Source organism: Lampetra fluviatilis, chromosome 2, assembly GCF_964198595.1.
Source record: "Lampetra fluviatilis chromosome 2, kcLamFluv1.1, whole genome shotgun sequence".
NCBI classification, from domain to species: domain Eukaryota; kingdom Metazoa; phylum Chordata; class Hyperoartia; order Petromyzontiformes; family Petromyzontidae; genus Lampetra; species Lampetra fluviatilis.
The window spans coordinates 16,766,009-16,783,772 of record NC_136276.1 but is presented as its reverse complement, the minus strand read 5'-3'; the positions used below and the strand labels follow the sequence as shown (position 1 = coordinate 16,783,772).

Sequence of the window (17,764 nt, the reverse complement as noted above, 5' to 3'; positions counted from 1 at the left end):
TGTTTGTATTTAAAATTAGAATTCTTCGAACTTTCTTTAAATAACAAAAGTATGAATTAAAACTTATCGTTTCAGATTTCAACAAGCCAGGGTTGGATTCACAAAATCGGCCTAAATGGCAACGCAACCAAAATTCGTCACAAGACTAAGGGTGCTTTTTTGCTTGTTGTTGTTTTTTTTATCAAGCATGATACTCATGGCAGTATTCGTATGGATGAGCCAAAGTTCACAGCCTCCAAAAACATGCCCCACTAATTCCACTCATAATAAATGGATGCCCAACCACAAAGCCATAGAAATTTTCTCTGACCTATCCCCTGCAGAGTTAACAGCTGTACACAAATTTCTGCTCAATCAAAAGCCGCTCAATATTGTCCCAGTCACAAAAGCAACAATACAAAACAATTACATCTACATGATTGAGCTCCACAACCCAACAAAAAGAGAAGCCCTCAATTACTTGGACCATGGGGGACCAAAGCCTGAACGAGTTGCCAAGGCAGTGGTTTTTCGTGGTGCTGACAGTTCAGTTTCTGTTGCAGAATACTTGGTTGGTCCAATTCCGAACCCAAGATGGTACAATCAATACCATCCCTCAACAAGGAAACGCACAATTAATTTCTGCTCACGACCAACATCAATGCCAGAATACAAACCCTTGTATATAAAACTGATCCCCAGTATCATGGACAAAATAGAACACGTTTTGAAAGAGAGTTATGGCTATTGGTTTCATAATTGTGGAGACAAGTGTCTAATTGCAGCAGACGTTCCCATCAGAGGTTTGGAATCTAATCAAAGGCATTCCTGGATTCAGTTGTTGAGAAAAGTGGAGGGTTTCTATTTGCAGCCAGTGAGCCTTGAAATCCTGATCGACCACAACAGCACAAATCCGGATGATTGGAGCGTGATGAAAGTAAATTACTATGGCCAGTTTTTTGACAGTATTGAAGAATTTGTTCGGAAATACGATGAAGGAACCGTCAACAAGGTGAAGCAATTGGACAGCAATGAAAAGGCTGCTGCGTACGATCGTCGCGGAGCCTTCAGAGCAGACACGCCTCAGGCGGGACCGCGGCAGTACGAGCCCGAGGGCCACCGCTACCGGGTTGACGGGAACTTTGTGCAGTACATGCCCTGGACGTTCGCTTTCAGAATCTCCTTCACGGGTCTACAGCTCTTTGACATCAAGTACAACGATGAGCGACTCGTGTATGAGATGAGCCTCCAAGAAGCAGTTTCCTTTTATGCTGGAAATACACCCATCGGGATGCAGGTGAAAGCCATCGACACAGGCTGGTCCTTTGGTGCTGACAATTTTGAGTTGGTGAGGGGCATAGACTGCCCGGAGAGTGCGACGTTTTTGGATACGTACCATTTTGTGGACGCGGACAAGCCGACGAAATACCCAAACTCCATCTGCATTTTTGAGCACAACACCGGAATGCCCCTGCGTCGCCACACCGACAACAACTCAAACAACGGTTACACATTCTACGGCGGCCTGGTCAACTATGTCCTCGTGATTAGGACTATCAATGTTGTGTACAATTACGATTACGTAATAGACTACATATTTTACCAGAATGGAGTCATTGAAACAAAAACCCAAGCCACCGGGTACCTCCAGACGAGTTATCTATTTGGAGACGGCACCAAGTACGGCACCAGAATATCCGATCACGTCCTGGGAAATCTGCACACGCACATATTCAACTACAAGGTGGACGTCGACTTGGGAGGTGGGTTTCCATGACAAATACTTTCTTGTAAACTTTCATATTATGCGGTGTAACGTGTTAGTTTATGCTTTCAAGGGCCGAGTGGTGGCACAGCAGTTAGCGAACTGCACTGTGAACCTGCAAACCTGCGTTCGATTCCTGGGTTAGAGCGAACATAAGTTTTCTAATTTGGTCCTGGGCCTCCCGTTTGCTAACTTGCACTGATCTCTGTGGTGAAGTGTTGACAAATTATCTTTATGACCAACACAGTATAGAGATGGCTTCATACCCCCCCCCACCTCCAGAAAAAAACGCAACAGCTTTAACCTTGCACATATGCACCGAGGTTGTGTGCCCTGGGTTTTCCATGGTGTTTGATATTTCCTTCAGTGACTTGGTGCTCTTTCAGTGACCTCCTGCAGTGGGGTTCTATTTAAATCTCACACCGAGCAGTCACTGTTGAGGCACTTCAGGAAGTCACTTTAAAAGTTTTGTTTTTGATTATGTCGGAAAGCCCAAAACACACAGCCCAGGTACGTATCAACAAGAACTAATTTTAGGTGGAATCTGTCTTCCCTAAAAAGAAGACGTGTAATGTTAAATTAAAGTTAATTTTTCCAAATAGCTTCCTAGATATAGTTTTGTAGAAATAGTGTGATTCACTAAATGTATCATCACTGCCTAAAAATTAGGAATACATTCACCAATGCATGGAGTGTATTCACTGTGCATGCACTTAAATGGCTGCAACTTTTATGGAATTGAGAAAAATAAATAATGTGTTGTACTACACTATCGTTTTAAACCTCTTGATAGCTAAATAGTGCTTAAACTGGTAAGTGGCAACCTTCTGCTATTTCCAGTGCAGTATTGGTTGTGCCCTCAAGGGGAGTTGGTGGTAGAGCAATGGATGATTGAATCCATCTATGCAGATCTTTGCGTGTTATCATCTTCCATTGGTGCCTTTTCTCTGGGTAATCCAAATTCGTTGCAAATACCAAGTATGCATTACATGATTAACGAAACATTCTCTCGAGATTTGGTGAGACTTCCTGTGTAAATATTATGGAGGTGGTGCTTAAAAGGTTTTGTGAAGAAGCTACTGAATACTTTAATGGACTTATCACAGAGTTGTATTTGTTCATGGTACTTTAAATACCCTGAAATGGAATAGATTTGTACATATTTTTACACATTTTCTATTGCGATAATATACTGTAAAGCGAAATATGAATACAAGGGACTTTATTATCATGTTTGGGAAACTCTTTAAAAGTGAATTTCGATTTAAAGCTTTCGTTACTGCAGGGATTCATCTTCTTGGTTCTTTCGGTAAAGTCACGTAGAAGGGAAGTAATAACATAATAAAAAATAAAACATAATAAAACAATTCTCACGACGTTTCGGCCACAACGCAAGCAGCCGTCCTCAGGTGAAAACCAGGTCTATCGAAGCGACAGCGTCTGAATGAAACAGCACACGTGCTTGGAGCATATATATAAGCTGGGTTGGAAGGGGGGAAAAGAGCGCCTTGACACAAGAATATGCATATCAAGAGGCATTTAGCATATTTATGGGAAATGCAGGTATGTGATTAGTACTACTCATGCCCGTGCATTATGCAGGATTAGCAGCATCAAAGGGAAGGGATATGGGAAATGCAGGTATGTGATTAGTACTATCACTACTCACCCATTGACATATTTCGTTGCTTCCTCTTAGTATCTTTCACACGACGGTCAATGGTATAGTGTATAATAACAAATAGTATAACATTTATATGCTTAATACAATGTACAACGTAATATATAGTATCGTAATTGTATAGTTAACATATAGCAGTGTGATACACATTAGGGTGGGTAGAATAATACATAGTGTTATATTAAAATGTATAAGGTATAGGGTGGTTTATAGCAATACAGTATATTTATTGTTGGGTTTGTCTATGGCAGTATATAGTACGGTGTAGACTCGTGTGATGTAAGAAAATAAAGTTTAGATGAAAGCATATTATATATTTTTACGACGTAGAATTGTAATGTATTACTTACTGTTAGTAACTCAGCTTATTGTAGAGTATATTTACTATACTGATGATACTATGTAGTTCATACTTTAGTTGTTTACGTGGTGGTTTTAATTACTGCAGCTACATACTATTAACACTCCTTCCCTTTATTAATGCTACCCCTATCCCCTCCCTTTGATGCTGCTAATCCTGCATAATGCACGGGCATAAGTAGTACTATTCACACACCTGCATCTCCCATATCCCCTCCCTTTGATGTTGCTAATCCTGCATAATGCACGGGCATAAATAGTACTAATCACATACCTGCATTTCCCATATCCCTTCCCTTTGATGCTGCTAATCCTGCATAATGCACGGGCATGAGTAGTACTAATCACATACCTGCATTTCCCATAAATATGCTAAATGCCTCTTGATATGCATATTCTTTTGTCAAGGCGCTCTTTTCCCCCCTTCCAACCCAGCTTATATATATGCGCTAAGCACGTGTGCTGTTTCATTCAGACGCTGTCGCTCCGACAGACCTGGTTTTCACCTGAGGACGGCTGCTTGCGTTGTGGCCGAAACGTCGTGAGAATAATTTTATTATGTTTTATTTTTATTATTTTATTACTTCCCTTCTACGTGACTTTACCTAAATAACGAAGAAAATTTTTAAAAGTGCTTCTTTTTTATTGCAGTAGGTTTTATTAGAATACATTTTAAACATTCCGTGTTTTCTAATTGCCATTCAAGCAATTCAATCTAAATACAAATACATATTTCTACTTGAGTAATTTCAAACATGTCATGTACAAAGTATGAACGCAAGAAAATTATTCCAGGGGGAACACAACTGGAAATAGCAGAGTAGGCAATATCTATACTTTTTGGTTCTTTCAGTAAAGTCACGTAGGTAGAAAAAGTAATAGATCGCGACGTTTCGATCACCACTCAAGCAATCGTCCTCTATCCCACCAGAGGAGGAACATCGCCACCTCCATGTGGGGTTTTTTGGTTAAGCCACATAGATAGAAAAATGAACATCGCCACATGGAGCTTACATTTACAAGCAAATTTCTTACATTGACATGCTAATCTCTCACAACACAATGGCCACCCCCACAGCTTCGTTTATCAAGATTTCTCCTATCTTACATTTACATGCAAATTTCATCTCTAGCCCCGCCCACTGACCCTTGGGCTACACCCATCTCAAACCTTTATACAGTAACTCCCTATCTTAACAGTGCTCCCGCCATATATTTGTTCCTGCCTCAGCAGCTCTCACCTGATGACAATTGCTTGTGTTGCGATCGAAACGTCGTGATATTATTCTTATTTTTATCACTTTTATAATTTCTCTATCTAAGTTGCTTTACCGAAAGACCCAAAGAATAGTTACTTATTTACCTGGAAAATTCACACTGACATTCTGTTCAGAGGTTACTGCAATTGGGATGTTTGGCCATCACCATTTCCATTGTATGCTTTTCGCTATGGGAGTACACTGGATAACCCAGGGGGGAACAGATGGAGAACAGGCAAAGAACATAACAAACGCCACCGATAAATGTGCCAAATCCCGCATCAAGCCCAGCCCAGGGTCCTTGCTGCGAGGCAAAAAATAAGTTGACCACCGTGCCACTGCAATTACCTCCATAATCGGAGGTGCAGGGGAAGGACAACAAACCAGAACCGCGTTTTGTGTTTAGTTCGTCGTCCTTCTCCTTGCACCTCCAATTAGCACGGTTGGCTACGCACAATGTGAAAGAAGTTAAACATGCATATGTAGCCATCTAAACTACTTCACGCTTTGTGATATACTTGTAACCTTCACTTGTATTATGTCGACAGGGACTGAAAATAACTTTCAGACGGCGTCTCTACAACTGGAGAACATTCCCATTCCATGGGAAACAGGACGCACCAAGATGCAGCCCACACTTCACCATAGCCACAAGAGGACTGAAACTGAGGCAGCATTTAAATACGACTCCCAGCTGCCTTATCTTGTGTTTGTGAACTCTAAATCTAAAAACAAGTGGGGTCATCCACGGGGGTATCGGATACAGCTCACAAGCCATGCCAAGCCACTTCTGCCTGATGATTGCGAAGAAGAGAAAGCTGCTGCATGGAGCAGGTGAGTCGAGTATTATTAGTAATAAGTCATAGAGTATTACTTATGCCAGAGGAATAGAATACCTTTGTTAAAACACATTTATAACCATCTACAGCGCTTTGTCCGTCCACTGCTGGATGAAGGTCTCCCTACACTCGGTGGTCATATGGGGGTTAGTTCACATTTCGCCACCCACACTACTCGGTGCGGGTTGGTGACACATGACGACCCAGGACCTCGTGTTCTGCTGTCACCACTGAATTTAGCCATGGGTGTTAACCACTGTCACCGTACCAATGCCTCATCTTACCTACATAGATGTCCATTATTGGAACTGGAACCAGTCTTTCCAAAGGAATGCCACAGTTAATTTCCCACAAATTGGCACTCATTGTATTGATTCCTGAAGGAATAATTGGCAGAGTTGACCCCCCCCCACCAATCGATATTTGAACCCCCGATGTCCTTCAATGCGTGCCACGCTTTTTGGCAGTGGGTTACTTGGTGGAACCGTGTGCTGTTGACGGGGGGGGGGGGGTAAATTGTTTACAGGTCACGTTTAATTTTGCCAGTACAGGAAGTTGTAACATATTTTCTTTTGTCTCGTAGTACATTTTATGCTTCTCATATATGTTCTTCCTCAAATAGATACCAGATGGCAGTGACAAAATACAAGGAGACGGAGCGGTACAGCACCAGCATTTACAACCAGAATGACCCCTGGGACCCAGCAGTTTACTTCCCGGACTTCGTAAACGATGACGAAAATATCGTGAATGAGGTGACTTCCCAATCGCAGCTAAAATATATGAAATGGTTGTGACCTGAATCGTGATGGCCCTTTGACCAAGTCAAAGGTCTTTTAAGCTAAGGGAGGTTTTGGGCTGAATTGTATTTGGAGATGGCTGACTAGCATGCGCTAGGCTGGTGGGGTTACAATGTGGGCAGTAGAAGTCAGTACAACAATATGCATTGTTGTGCTGTACTTCAATGCTTCTACATCGCTCCTCGGCGGTAAAAAATGTTTGGTGAAATTGATTGTCATCTAACACAACAGTCAATACCCTACTTGGTCGATTATGTTCTTCCAAATATTGCTAAATTTGAGAGAGACAAAACACAGACACGGAGACACATAAACAGACACACAAGCAAAGACAACACAGACACAGAGCGAGACACACACATAGACACACAGAGAAACAACGCCTCTGTGTTGAGGCCTTAGAGAGGGGGGGGGGACAGAGAGAGCAGGGGGGTTGGGGTAGAAAAATTAGCATGTCAATGAGAGAGTTGTGTGGAAATCCACCCCGTAGCGGCCGGAGGACAGAAAGAGCAAATGGACCTATACAAGCCTGGCAAATTTTAGATAGAAATAGGAAGTTTGAAAAAACAAACTTAGTAAAATTTTGGAAATGTAATGCAGTGCAACACAGAGAGTCGGTTAACACACAGTTAAGGCATAGCCTGGTTGATTACGTTCTTCCAAAGATTGCTAAATTCGAAGTTAAGTGTGAAATTTGAGAGAGAGACAAAACACAGACACGGAGACACATAGACAGAAACACAAGCAGAGAGAGAGAGAGAAACAGAGACGCACAGAGAGAGATAAAACAAACTTAAATCCCCCCTGTAGAGGTGGTTCAAACTTGATTTGAAGCTTTCATGACTGCAGGAATTACTCTTTGGTTCTTTCGGTAAAGTCATCGTGTCTGTTTTGTCTCTCTGTCTCAAATGTAGCAATCTTTGGAAGAACGTAATCAACCAGGTTGGGTGTTGCCTGTTGTGTTAGCCGACTGTGTTGTATTGCATTATATTTCTAAGCTTACTAGGTTTGTTTTCTACCTAATGACGATTGCTTGTGTTGCAATCGAAACGTCGTATTCTATTATTTAATTTAATTTCTTTCTACGTGACTTTACCGAAAGAACCAAAGAGTAATTCCTGCAGTCACGAAAGCTTCAAATCAAGTTTTATTGTCATATTTACCAATTAGTTTTTTTGTTTGAATGGTCACATGTTACTTTGCGCTTTCAATACGTCCAACTACCTGACCTCGAGTCACCTTCACTATGCTCCTCAGGACCTGGTGGCCTGGGTGACGGTGGGCTTCGTGCACATCCCCCACTCGGAGGACGTCCCCAACACGGCCACGTCGGGAAATTCTGTGGGCTTCTTCTTCCGGCCGTTCAACTTCTTCGACGAGGACCCATCAGTGGCCTCGAGGGACATCGTGATCCTGCGGCCAGGGCCCCACAGCTCTGGAAAGCCTGTTGTGTCCTGGTGGACGGACCAGAGCCCCACTGAGCCCAGCGTCTGCCTGCCCAACATTCAGCCACTATCTTACAACGGGACGTGCACTCCTGTGTAAATGGTGCAAACACGGACACCACAAATACATCTTGCTCATCTAGAGAAATGAGGGTTGTTCTGGAGAAAAAAACTTTATAACCCACCCATATACTCCATATTAAACATAATGCATACTATTTTAAATGGAACACTTTACAACCTCCATAGTTTAGAATTATATAATCTCACAGATGATAGCTCAATTGTCGTAATCATTTACTTGCCAGCCACTTAATCTGCCGACTCCAATCAAATAATGAGATGGAATATGCTCACCATTGAGTGTGTTCTATTTCAATGCAAATGATTGTGTCTTATCTGGCTATGCACAATCACGAAAGGTCATAGAATCAGAATGTTGCAACTGCTATATGCTTTTATTTGGTGCAGTGTTTTTATATACTTTTTATGTAAATGACACTTTTAGTTCTCATTGTCAAAATAACCGTTTGCTCAAACATCATTCAACTAGCCTTTTGCCTGTCCAAGGACGGGTGTATTGCAGTAAATCTGAAACTTGCAAGCAAAAAGCAGAGTGCGACGTGATATTCATTGCATTAATGCGTGTATAATGTGTGAGGGCGCGGTGACACAGACCTATTTCATTTTAAGGTAATAATCCTGTGTTCATCATGACGTCCTTTATACTTTGATGGCTCAATAGCATTACAGAGATCGGTGACGTGAGGATTCTGCCTTTGTAGTGAGGGTTGTAAGTTGACGCCGAGGAGTGACGTCACCCGCTCATGATTATTAATGGGGGGGGGGTCCATTTGGAGGACGTCACCTGCTCATGATTATTAATGGTGGAGCTGTTCGATGTTGAGTGACGTCACCTGCTCATGATTATTAATGAGGGGGGTTCTCCATGAGGAGTGACGTCACCCACTATGATTATTAATGACAGGCGGATCCATGTGGAGGACGTGACCTGCTCATGATTATTAATGAGGGGGGCTGGTCGACGTTGAGTGACATCACAAGCGGTGTACAGGCATAGGTAATAATCGGAGGGGGGGGGGGTGTCCATTTGGAGGACGTCACCTGCTTATGATTATTGAGGGGGGCTGGTCGATGTGGAGTGACGTCACGAGTGTTAAGGACATTCCTGGGTGATTATAGTAGGTATGGTTGCAGGTATGTGCTGTATGCTGCACAATGCATGTTAACTGAAATTAGTATTTTTTTATGTGTTAATTGGTAGTTGCCTGCTGGTGTTTTAATACTGTAAACAAAAACCTTACATTCAAAGTAATTTTTTTTACAATGTTAAATATTTCAAATGTACTGACTTAGTGTACTGTAATCATGATGCATGTTCTTTTTACACGTGTGGACCGGATTTTAAAAATACACATCACAAGACGACTACTAAAAGTTAACTGGCGTGCTTTCAGCTGTAAGAAAATGAAGCAGTATTCACATTGTTCTGCCTCACGGCAGATGTGGGGCGTGTGTACACAGGAATTTCCTGTTTTTGATGCTGGGGGTGGTCACGTGACTAGGAAGTTGCGATTTTAGATTTCCGCTGAACCACGGGCGTCGGCCATTACAGACATAATTCAAGATGGCGGCACACATCGCGGCCCAGTGAAGCCAGCTGCAGTTGTCCGTTGTGGGACTTTGGGAAGCATTGTCTGTAAGTTCGTTTGTGTCCTTATAATATTGGCAATGTTGCTATAATGTTAGAAGAACCTTTATAATGCTGTTATAATGTTAGGACCTTTATAATGCTGTTAAATTGTTACGATGAATGCGGGGCCTAGTTTACAATAAAGCCTGCAGCTTGCCTTGTTGTGACTTACCCGTAATCGAGTAAGTGGATTCAAACTTGCAATAACAAAATGTTTCATTCATAAGACAATGTTATGATGCTGTGGTGTTTATTCATTGTGTTGGTGTTTCTGGGTATTAACAGATGCTGTATCTGTGCTGTTTTCTTACCAGTTTTACCTCGTTCAATTTCAATAAATGACGTTCGGAGTCAGATGTTCACCCTGGCTCTGAGGGTTTATTGGAGACGCGAGGTTATCTACTCAGCTAGCTCTGCAACGCAGCGCAAAGCGAGGCCGAGATACACATTAATATTTAACTAATATGCTCAACCTGTCCCATGCACAAAACAAACTATTACATTCTTGATTTGAATCTTTCGTGACTGCAGGAATCCATACTCTTTGTTCTAGATTTGAAGCTTTCGTGACTGCAAGGATTCATACTCTTAGTTCTTTCGGTAAAGTCACGTAGGTAAAAAGAGCCACAAATCACAAAGCTGGATGTCAACAAGACCGTTATTAATCAGAATAACATCCCAATTTCTGACAATCTGAAAACGGTACTGGCCAAAGGACTAAATTTCGCTGTCACCCATAAATATATACCAGTAGAGGATGTCATTTCTCAGGTTGATGTTGCCCTCAGAGGCATAGGACACATCCATGCGGATATAGCAAGAGCTAAAATAGCCACGATTCTTAAGAATGCTAAGAAACCCACTAGTAACATTAGCAAAAATGAACGCTCTGAACTCGCGAACTTAAAAAAGAGAGATGATAGTCATCCTCTCGGCAGACAAGGGCAAATGCCACGGTCATCATGGATAAAGAATCATACAACAACAAAATCCTGGACCTACTTAATGATGGAAGTTACTCCAAAATTAAAAGCAATCCTACTAACAGCCTAACGACAAAAACCAACAAGATCATCACTAGTTCGACTTCCCTAATCGAACCAACCAAACGTCCCTCTCTAAAACCGTTGGCGGCTAGACCTCCCAGACTCTATGGTCTTCCCAAGATCCATAAAGAAGGCACCCCACTACGACCCATCGTGTCAACGATCAACTCCCCTACCTACAAACTAGCCCGTTTTCTATCAGATACTCTGCTTCCCTTCACAAGCAAGACCTCTTCGGCAGTACTCAACTCAACCCAATTAGTCTCTATGGTCAAGGACATGGTACTATCTCCTGATGATATCCTCGTAAGTTTTGATGTAGTATCTCTGTTCACCAACGTTTCAGTGCCTGACACACTAACAATAATTGAGGACTTGGTCCAACATGGATTGAATTCGGATGTACCTGCGCTCGTTGGGCATTGCCTCACCAACACTTATTTTACCTGGAATAGCACCTTCTACAAACAGAATGAGGGTACCCCTATGGGCTCCCCCTTGTCACCAGTGATAGCCAACATGTTCATGGAAAAGTTTGAATCAGACGCCATCCAGACATCCACCCTGCGTCCTTCCCTGTGGAAGAGGTATGTGGATGACACTTTCGTCATTTGGCCACATGGCCTCCCAGCATTGAACCACCTCTTGGACCACATCAATTCCAGACACCCATTCATCAGATTCACCATGAAAGTGGAGAAAGATGGCAAACTACCATTCTTAGATATTCTGTTTGAAAGGAGACCTGACAGATCCTTGGGACATTCTGTCTACAGGAAAGCCACCCACACAGATTCCTACTTGAAACCGGATTCCCACCACCACCCATCTCAAAAGAATTATCTCATCAAAACGCTTTACCACAGAGCTCATGGCATTTCTGATCAACACCACCTGGCCAGTGAATTAAGACATGTACATCGAGCCCTCAAGATGAACGGATACTCTGAACGCACCATCCGCCAAGCTGTTTATCCCACCATACAGAAACCGCCACTTGAAACTGCGATCAAAACTATCACGTTGCCATACATAGCAGGCGTGACCAAAAAGATCTCCAAAATTCTAAACAAACATAAGATCCAAGTCCGATTCAGTACAGTACATAAAATCCGTGATCTAATTCCATCTGTGAAGGATGTCATCCCTGACTTGCAATACCCTGGAGTCTATAAACTGAGTTGCAGCTGTGGTGACTGTTACATTGGGGAAACGAAACGTCATGTCTCTGATCGTGTCCGCGAGCACAAGTCAGATTTGAAACACGGCAAAATTGAATCTTCCGCCATTGCCGATCATTGCTACAATGCGGTGGGCTCTCATGATATTGTTTTTTTCCGAGACCAAGGTGCTCTGCAAACCCTCTGGCTACCATCAAAGGTTTGTACACGAAGTCATTCAGATATACAAACACAGACATAATTTCAACCGTGATGATGGGTACAAACTTAGTAATCATTGGAAATATGTTATTAACCATGCAAAAAAGATGTAACTACACATTTTTGGACCATCTTATCTGACAGGCACTATTTTACTTTACCGAGTGTTAACATCCCCAGCGTTTAACAGTACTCTCTTTATTGTCAGCCAACACTGGTATAAACATGGGCATTTTCGTTATTTTCTATCATGTGCACCAACAGGTGCTTGTGCATAGCCATGTCCACGTGCACGTGCACCCCGTGCTCTCTTTTAGCCCTGCTCCGCCCCCCCCCTTCCAATACGTTATCATGTGCACCAACAGGGACTTGCGCACAAACACGTCGACGCCTACGAGCACCTCGTGCTCTCTTTTAGCCCCGCCCCCCCCTCCCGATACGTTCCTTTCATTGGCTACCACATTCTGATAAGCTCCCCCCCTCTCCTCCCCCTTAACTTGTATTTAAGAACTTGCATCTTGAATCCCTGCCTCACTTGATGCAGCAAATCTGGCTGTGATGGTCACACCTGATGACGGAGACTTGTGTTGCCTCCGACACGTCGTGATTTTATTATTTTAATTTTTTATTAATTTTAATTTCATTTTTTACCTACATGACTTTACCGAAAGAACTAAGAGTATCCATACTCTTTGGTTCTTTCGGTAAAGTCACGTAGGTATATATGACCCTTGGGCTACACCAATTTCAAACCTTTTAAAACAGTCTGCCTCAGCAGCAGACCATGCTTTCCCACGTGATGACGGACGCTTGTGTTGCGCCCGAAACGTTGTGATTTATTTTATTTTATACCTACGTGACTTTACCGAAAGAACCAAAAACGAGTACATCTTGACTTAAAGCTATCGTGAATGCAGGAATTCATATTCTTTGAGTCTTTCAGTAAAGTCACGTACAGTTGGGGAAAAAACTATTTTATCCCCTGCTGATTTTTACGTTTGCCCACTGACAAAGAAATGATCAGTCTATAATTTTAATGGTAGGTTTATTTGAACAGTGAGAGACAGAATAACAACAACAAAATCCAGAAAACCGTATGTTAACATTTTTATAAATTGATTTGCATTTTAATGAGGGAAATACGTATTTGACCCCCTCTCAATCAGAAAGATTTCTGGCTCCCAGGTGTCTTTTATACAGGTAACGAGCTGAGATTAGGAGCACACTCTTAAAGGGAGTGCTCCTAATCTCAGCTTGTTACCTGTATAAAAGACACCTGTTCACAGAAGCAATCAATTAATCAGATTCCAAACTCTCCACCATGGCCAAGACCAAGGAGCTCTCCAAGGATGTCAGGGACAAGATTGTAGACCTACACAAGGCTGGAATGGGCTACAAGACCATCGCCAAGCAGCTTGGTGAGAAGGGGACAACAGTTGGTGCGATTATTCGCAAATGGAAGAAACACAAAAGAACTGTCAATCTCCCTCGGCCTGGGGCTCCATGCAAGATCTCACCTCGTGGAGTTGCAATGATCATGAGAACGGTGAGGAAACAGCCCAGAACTACACGGGAGGATCTTGTCAATGATCTCAAGGCAGCTGGGACCATAGTCACCAAGAAAACAGTTGGTAACACACTACGCCGTGAAGAACTGACATCATGCAGCGCCCGCAAGGTCCCCCTGCTCAAGAAAGCACAAATACATGCCCGTCTGAAGTTTGTCAATGAACATCTGAATGATTCAGAGGACAACTGGGTGAAAGTGTTGTGGTCAGATGAGACCAAAATAGAGCTCTTTGGCATCAACTCAACTCGCCGTGTTTAGAGGAGGAGGAATGCTGCCATTGACCCCAAGAACACCATCCCCACCATCAAACATGGAGGTGGAAACATTATGCTTTGGGGATGTTTTTCTGCTAAGGGGACAGGACAACTTCACCGCATCAAAGGGACGATGGACGGGGCCATGTGCCGTCAAATCTTGGGTGAGAACCTCCTTCCCTCAGCCAGGGCATTGAAAATGAGTCGTGGATGGGTATTCCAGCATGACAGTGACCCAAAACACATGGCCAAGGCAACAAAGGAGTGGCTCAAGAAGAAGCACATTAAGGTCCTGGAGTGGCCTAGCCAGTCTCCAGACCTTAATCCCATAGAAAATCTGTGCAGGGAGCTGAAGGTTCGAGTTGCCAAACGTCAGCCTCGAAACCTTAATGACTTGGAGAAGATCTGCAAAGAGGAGTGGGAAAAAATTCCTCCTGAGATGTGTGCAAACTTGGTGGCCAACTACAAGAAATGTCTGACCTCTGTGATTGCCAACAAGGGTTTTGCCACCAAGTACTAAGTCATGTTTTGCAGATGGGTCAAATTATTATTTCCCTCATTAAAATGCAAATCAATTTATAACATTTTTGACATGCGTTTTTCTGGATTTTTTGTTGTTATTCTGTCTCTAACTGTTCAAATAACCCTACCATTAAAATTATAGACTGATCATTTCTTTGTCAGTGGGCAAACGTACAACATCAGCAAGGGATCAAATACTTTTTTCCCTCCCTGAATATAGGTTCTGTCTCGGCCTCGCTGTGCGCTGCGTTGCACCGCTAGCTGAGTAGTTAACCTCGCATCCAATAAACCCTCAGAGCCAGGGTGAACATCCGACTCCAAACGTAATTTATTGAATTGAACGAGGTAAAACTGGTAAGAAAACAGCACAGATACAGTATATGTTAATACCCGGAAACACCAACACAATGAATTAACACCACAGCATCATAACATTGTCTTAGATAACATGTTTCTCAACAATAGATCCTGGATGGACCAGGCACCTACATTACCACTGAATAGCTATACAAGAGCATAAGGTACTGTGTTACATAAAGACACATCGTGTATTCATCACACTGCACCCCAAATGTACCGCACTACATAGAACACTTAACTGTGGATGATACATTTTGTCATCCTTGGTCTCAAGATCACAATATAGTTACTTGGGTAAAAGTTTGACTCGACTTATTCGATTACAAGTAACATTCACAATAAGGCAAGTTGCAGGCTTCGTTGTTAACTAGGCCTCGTATTTATCATAACAATTTAACAGCATTAAAAAGGCATTTACAGCATTATAACGGTCATTCTAACATTATAACAGCATTGCCAATATAAGAACATAAATGAACTTACAGACAATGCTTCTTAAAGTCCCACAATGTACAGTTAGAGTTGTCTTCACTGGGACGCGATGTGTGCCGCCATTTTGCACCCGTGTGTAATGGCCGACGCCCGCGTGGTTGAGCGGGAATCTCAAATCGCAACTTTCTGGTCACGTGACCAAACTCAGCATCAAAAACAGGAAATTCCTGTATACCCACACCCCCACATCTGCCGTGAGGCAAAACACCTGCTGTGAGGTAGAATAGGTTCAAAGAAAATAACCAAAAAATAACAAAAAACTACGACGTTTCGATCGTAACGCAAGCGTTCGTCATCAGGATGAAAAAAGACAGGGACGGCTGCTGAGGCAGACTGTTTTAAAGGTTTAAAATGGGTGTAGACCAAGGGTCATAAACGAAGTGTGCGGGGCTAGTGATGTTAATGTGAGAAATTACCATGTTAATGTAAGATCGGAGGGCGACCTTCACGACGAGGGCGTGGAAGTGGCTATGTTAATGTGAGAGATTAACCATTAACATGCTAATTTATTTTCTTTGATCCTACATATGTGACTTTACCGAAAGACCCAAAGAATATAAACTATTACATGTGTCAGATGCATCGTGTTCAATAAATTGTGCTGCCACTGCAATTTAACTGTTTTACACTACTAACTGTGTGTTGAATGTAGAGTACTTTATTTTATTGCATGTACTTTATGGAATATTAATAAAAGCAAATGTGACCGAATGCTTTTCGTCTGATTCAGCATCGCTATTGTTTGCATATGTGTGTATGCTCATATTTGTATAAGTACACAACGTCACACATTGCAGTCCCTTCACATCCAGTATAGGGTATTGTGGGCAACTTACTGCTTTTTGTCAATATGATTTAGTTTATATTTGAGCATGAATATATCGACTTTGTATTTTTTAAACATATTCCTCCATTGTGTTCAGAAATACAGAATCTCAACAAGTTTGCATGAGAGAATGTGAATATTTATTGGGCAAATTGTAAGTCAAAATAGCTGGTGATGTCGACAAGTACTGTATTCAAACGTGATTTGATTAGGAATATTCATTCCAAGTGGCAGATCTAGTAGGGGAATTTGGGGCTTCAAGCCTTGCAAAAGTATTAACTAAACTAAAAATCCCACGCATTGCACAATTGGTGCTCCAACATCACAAGGTTATTCACCACCATTTCCATGACCGTAATTACTATATAACCACCATCATCATCAGTGATTAATTGAATGACCAACTCCCTAAACATCACAATATCGAGCAAACGCAGTGTTTCCATGCTCAAGGTAGCGATGAGGGTCACAATCCAGTGCATTAAATTTCACATTACTATCCTGAGGGTGAGTCTTCCTCTCTCCTGCTATAACCGACTATATTTCCATTTACATTGTTTAAACCTGACCAGATCAAACCAGAACTTAAAACCCATACACTGCAGGAGAGATCGTAGTGGATGATGGCTGATAAGTATGAAGAATGCATCGCAAACACAATGCGTTTGAGCTAGAAGAGGGTCAACAATTCAACAATTGTAATCACATATTAATAATTAAAAGTTCCATTAAAATATACGCAATATTATGGTTGCAATTTAAATGTTGGCAGATTTCCAAATTTTGCAAAAGTTTTGGCAGAGCTGATAGGTGCTTTGGCGGGGTGCTTCTCTAGGTAGCAATTGTCCATCTGCCCAAATATAAATCTGTGAGAATAACAGGACATGGTTCAGAAACATTAATAAAAGTTTGTAAATGCATGCTGTACCTTTGTGTGTACACATTACTACATATGATCTGTGGATGCTACATTATCAAGCCTAACATCCTACCACCACTTCATTTCATTCCTGACCCTAAAAAAGGTTCATAACTATTGTTAAAGTTCGATTTAAAGCTTTCGTGACTCCAGGGATTCATATTCTTGGTTCTGTCGGTAAAGTCATGTAGAAGGGAAATAATAAAATAATATTCCTCATGGAAAGCAAAAGTAATGAGCCCCATTTGTGAACACACTGTAAAGTACATATTTTATTTTAATTAGATATTTGTGCTGGTTGTGCCTAACTAATCAAAGTAAACAATGTTTAATTTTATATAGCGTCGTTCATGCAAAGTGCATCTCACAACGCTAAGGAATTACAGCTGATGCCAACTATTGCCCAAGCTCTACCATCATCTGCATATTAAGATGTGCTTAGCCAATTGCGTGCTAATGTAGTACTTGAGGAAACGAGGGCACCCCAGGAAAAAACACACATTCTGAGTAGCAATCAACATGCTTCCCACTTAGCCACTTTGCAAAGGGAC

General features: G+C 42.0%; 1 protein-coding gene across 2 annotated transcripts in view; it reads left to right on the top strand.

The window, feature by feature from the left end:
* LOC144937900 (diamine oxidase [copper-containing]-like) overlaps positions 1 to 8,496 on the top strand; it is a 32,475-nt gene extending 23,979 nt beyond the window's left edge. Inside the window, exons 2-5 of one of the 2 annotated variants that reach the window (XM_078865496.1) lie at positions 76 to 1,742; positions 5,593 to 5,878; positions 6,506 to 6,638; positions 7,941 to 8,496. In XM_078865496.1, the coding sequence (XP_078721622.1) occupies positions 116 to 1,742; positions 5,593 to 5,878; positions 6,506 to 6,638; positions 7,941 to 8,228 (2,334 nt within the window). In that variant the 5' untranslated portion in view covers positions 76 to 115 and the 3' untranslated portion in view covers positions 8,229 to 8,496. The remainder of the gene's footprint in view (positions 1 to 75; positions 1,743 to 5,592; positions 5,879 to 6,505; positions 6,639 to 7,940) is intronic. The other variant, XM_078865487.1, reaches the window with a different exon arrangement.
* The last annotated feature ends 9,268 nt before the right edge of the window (positions 8,497 to 17,764 follow it).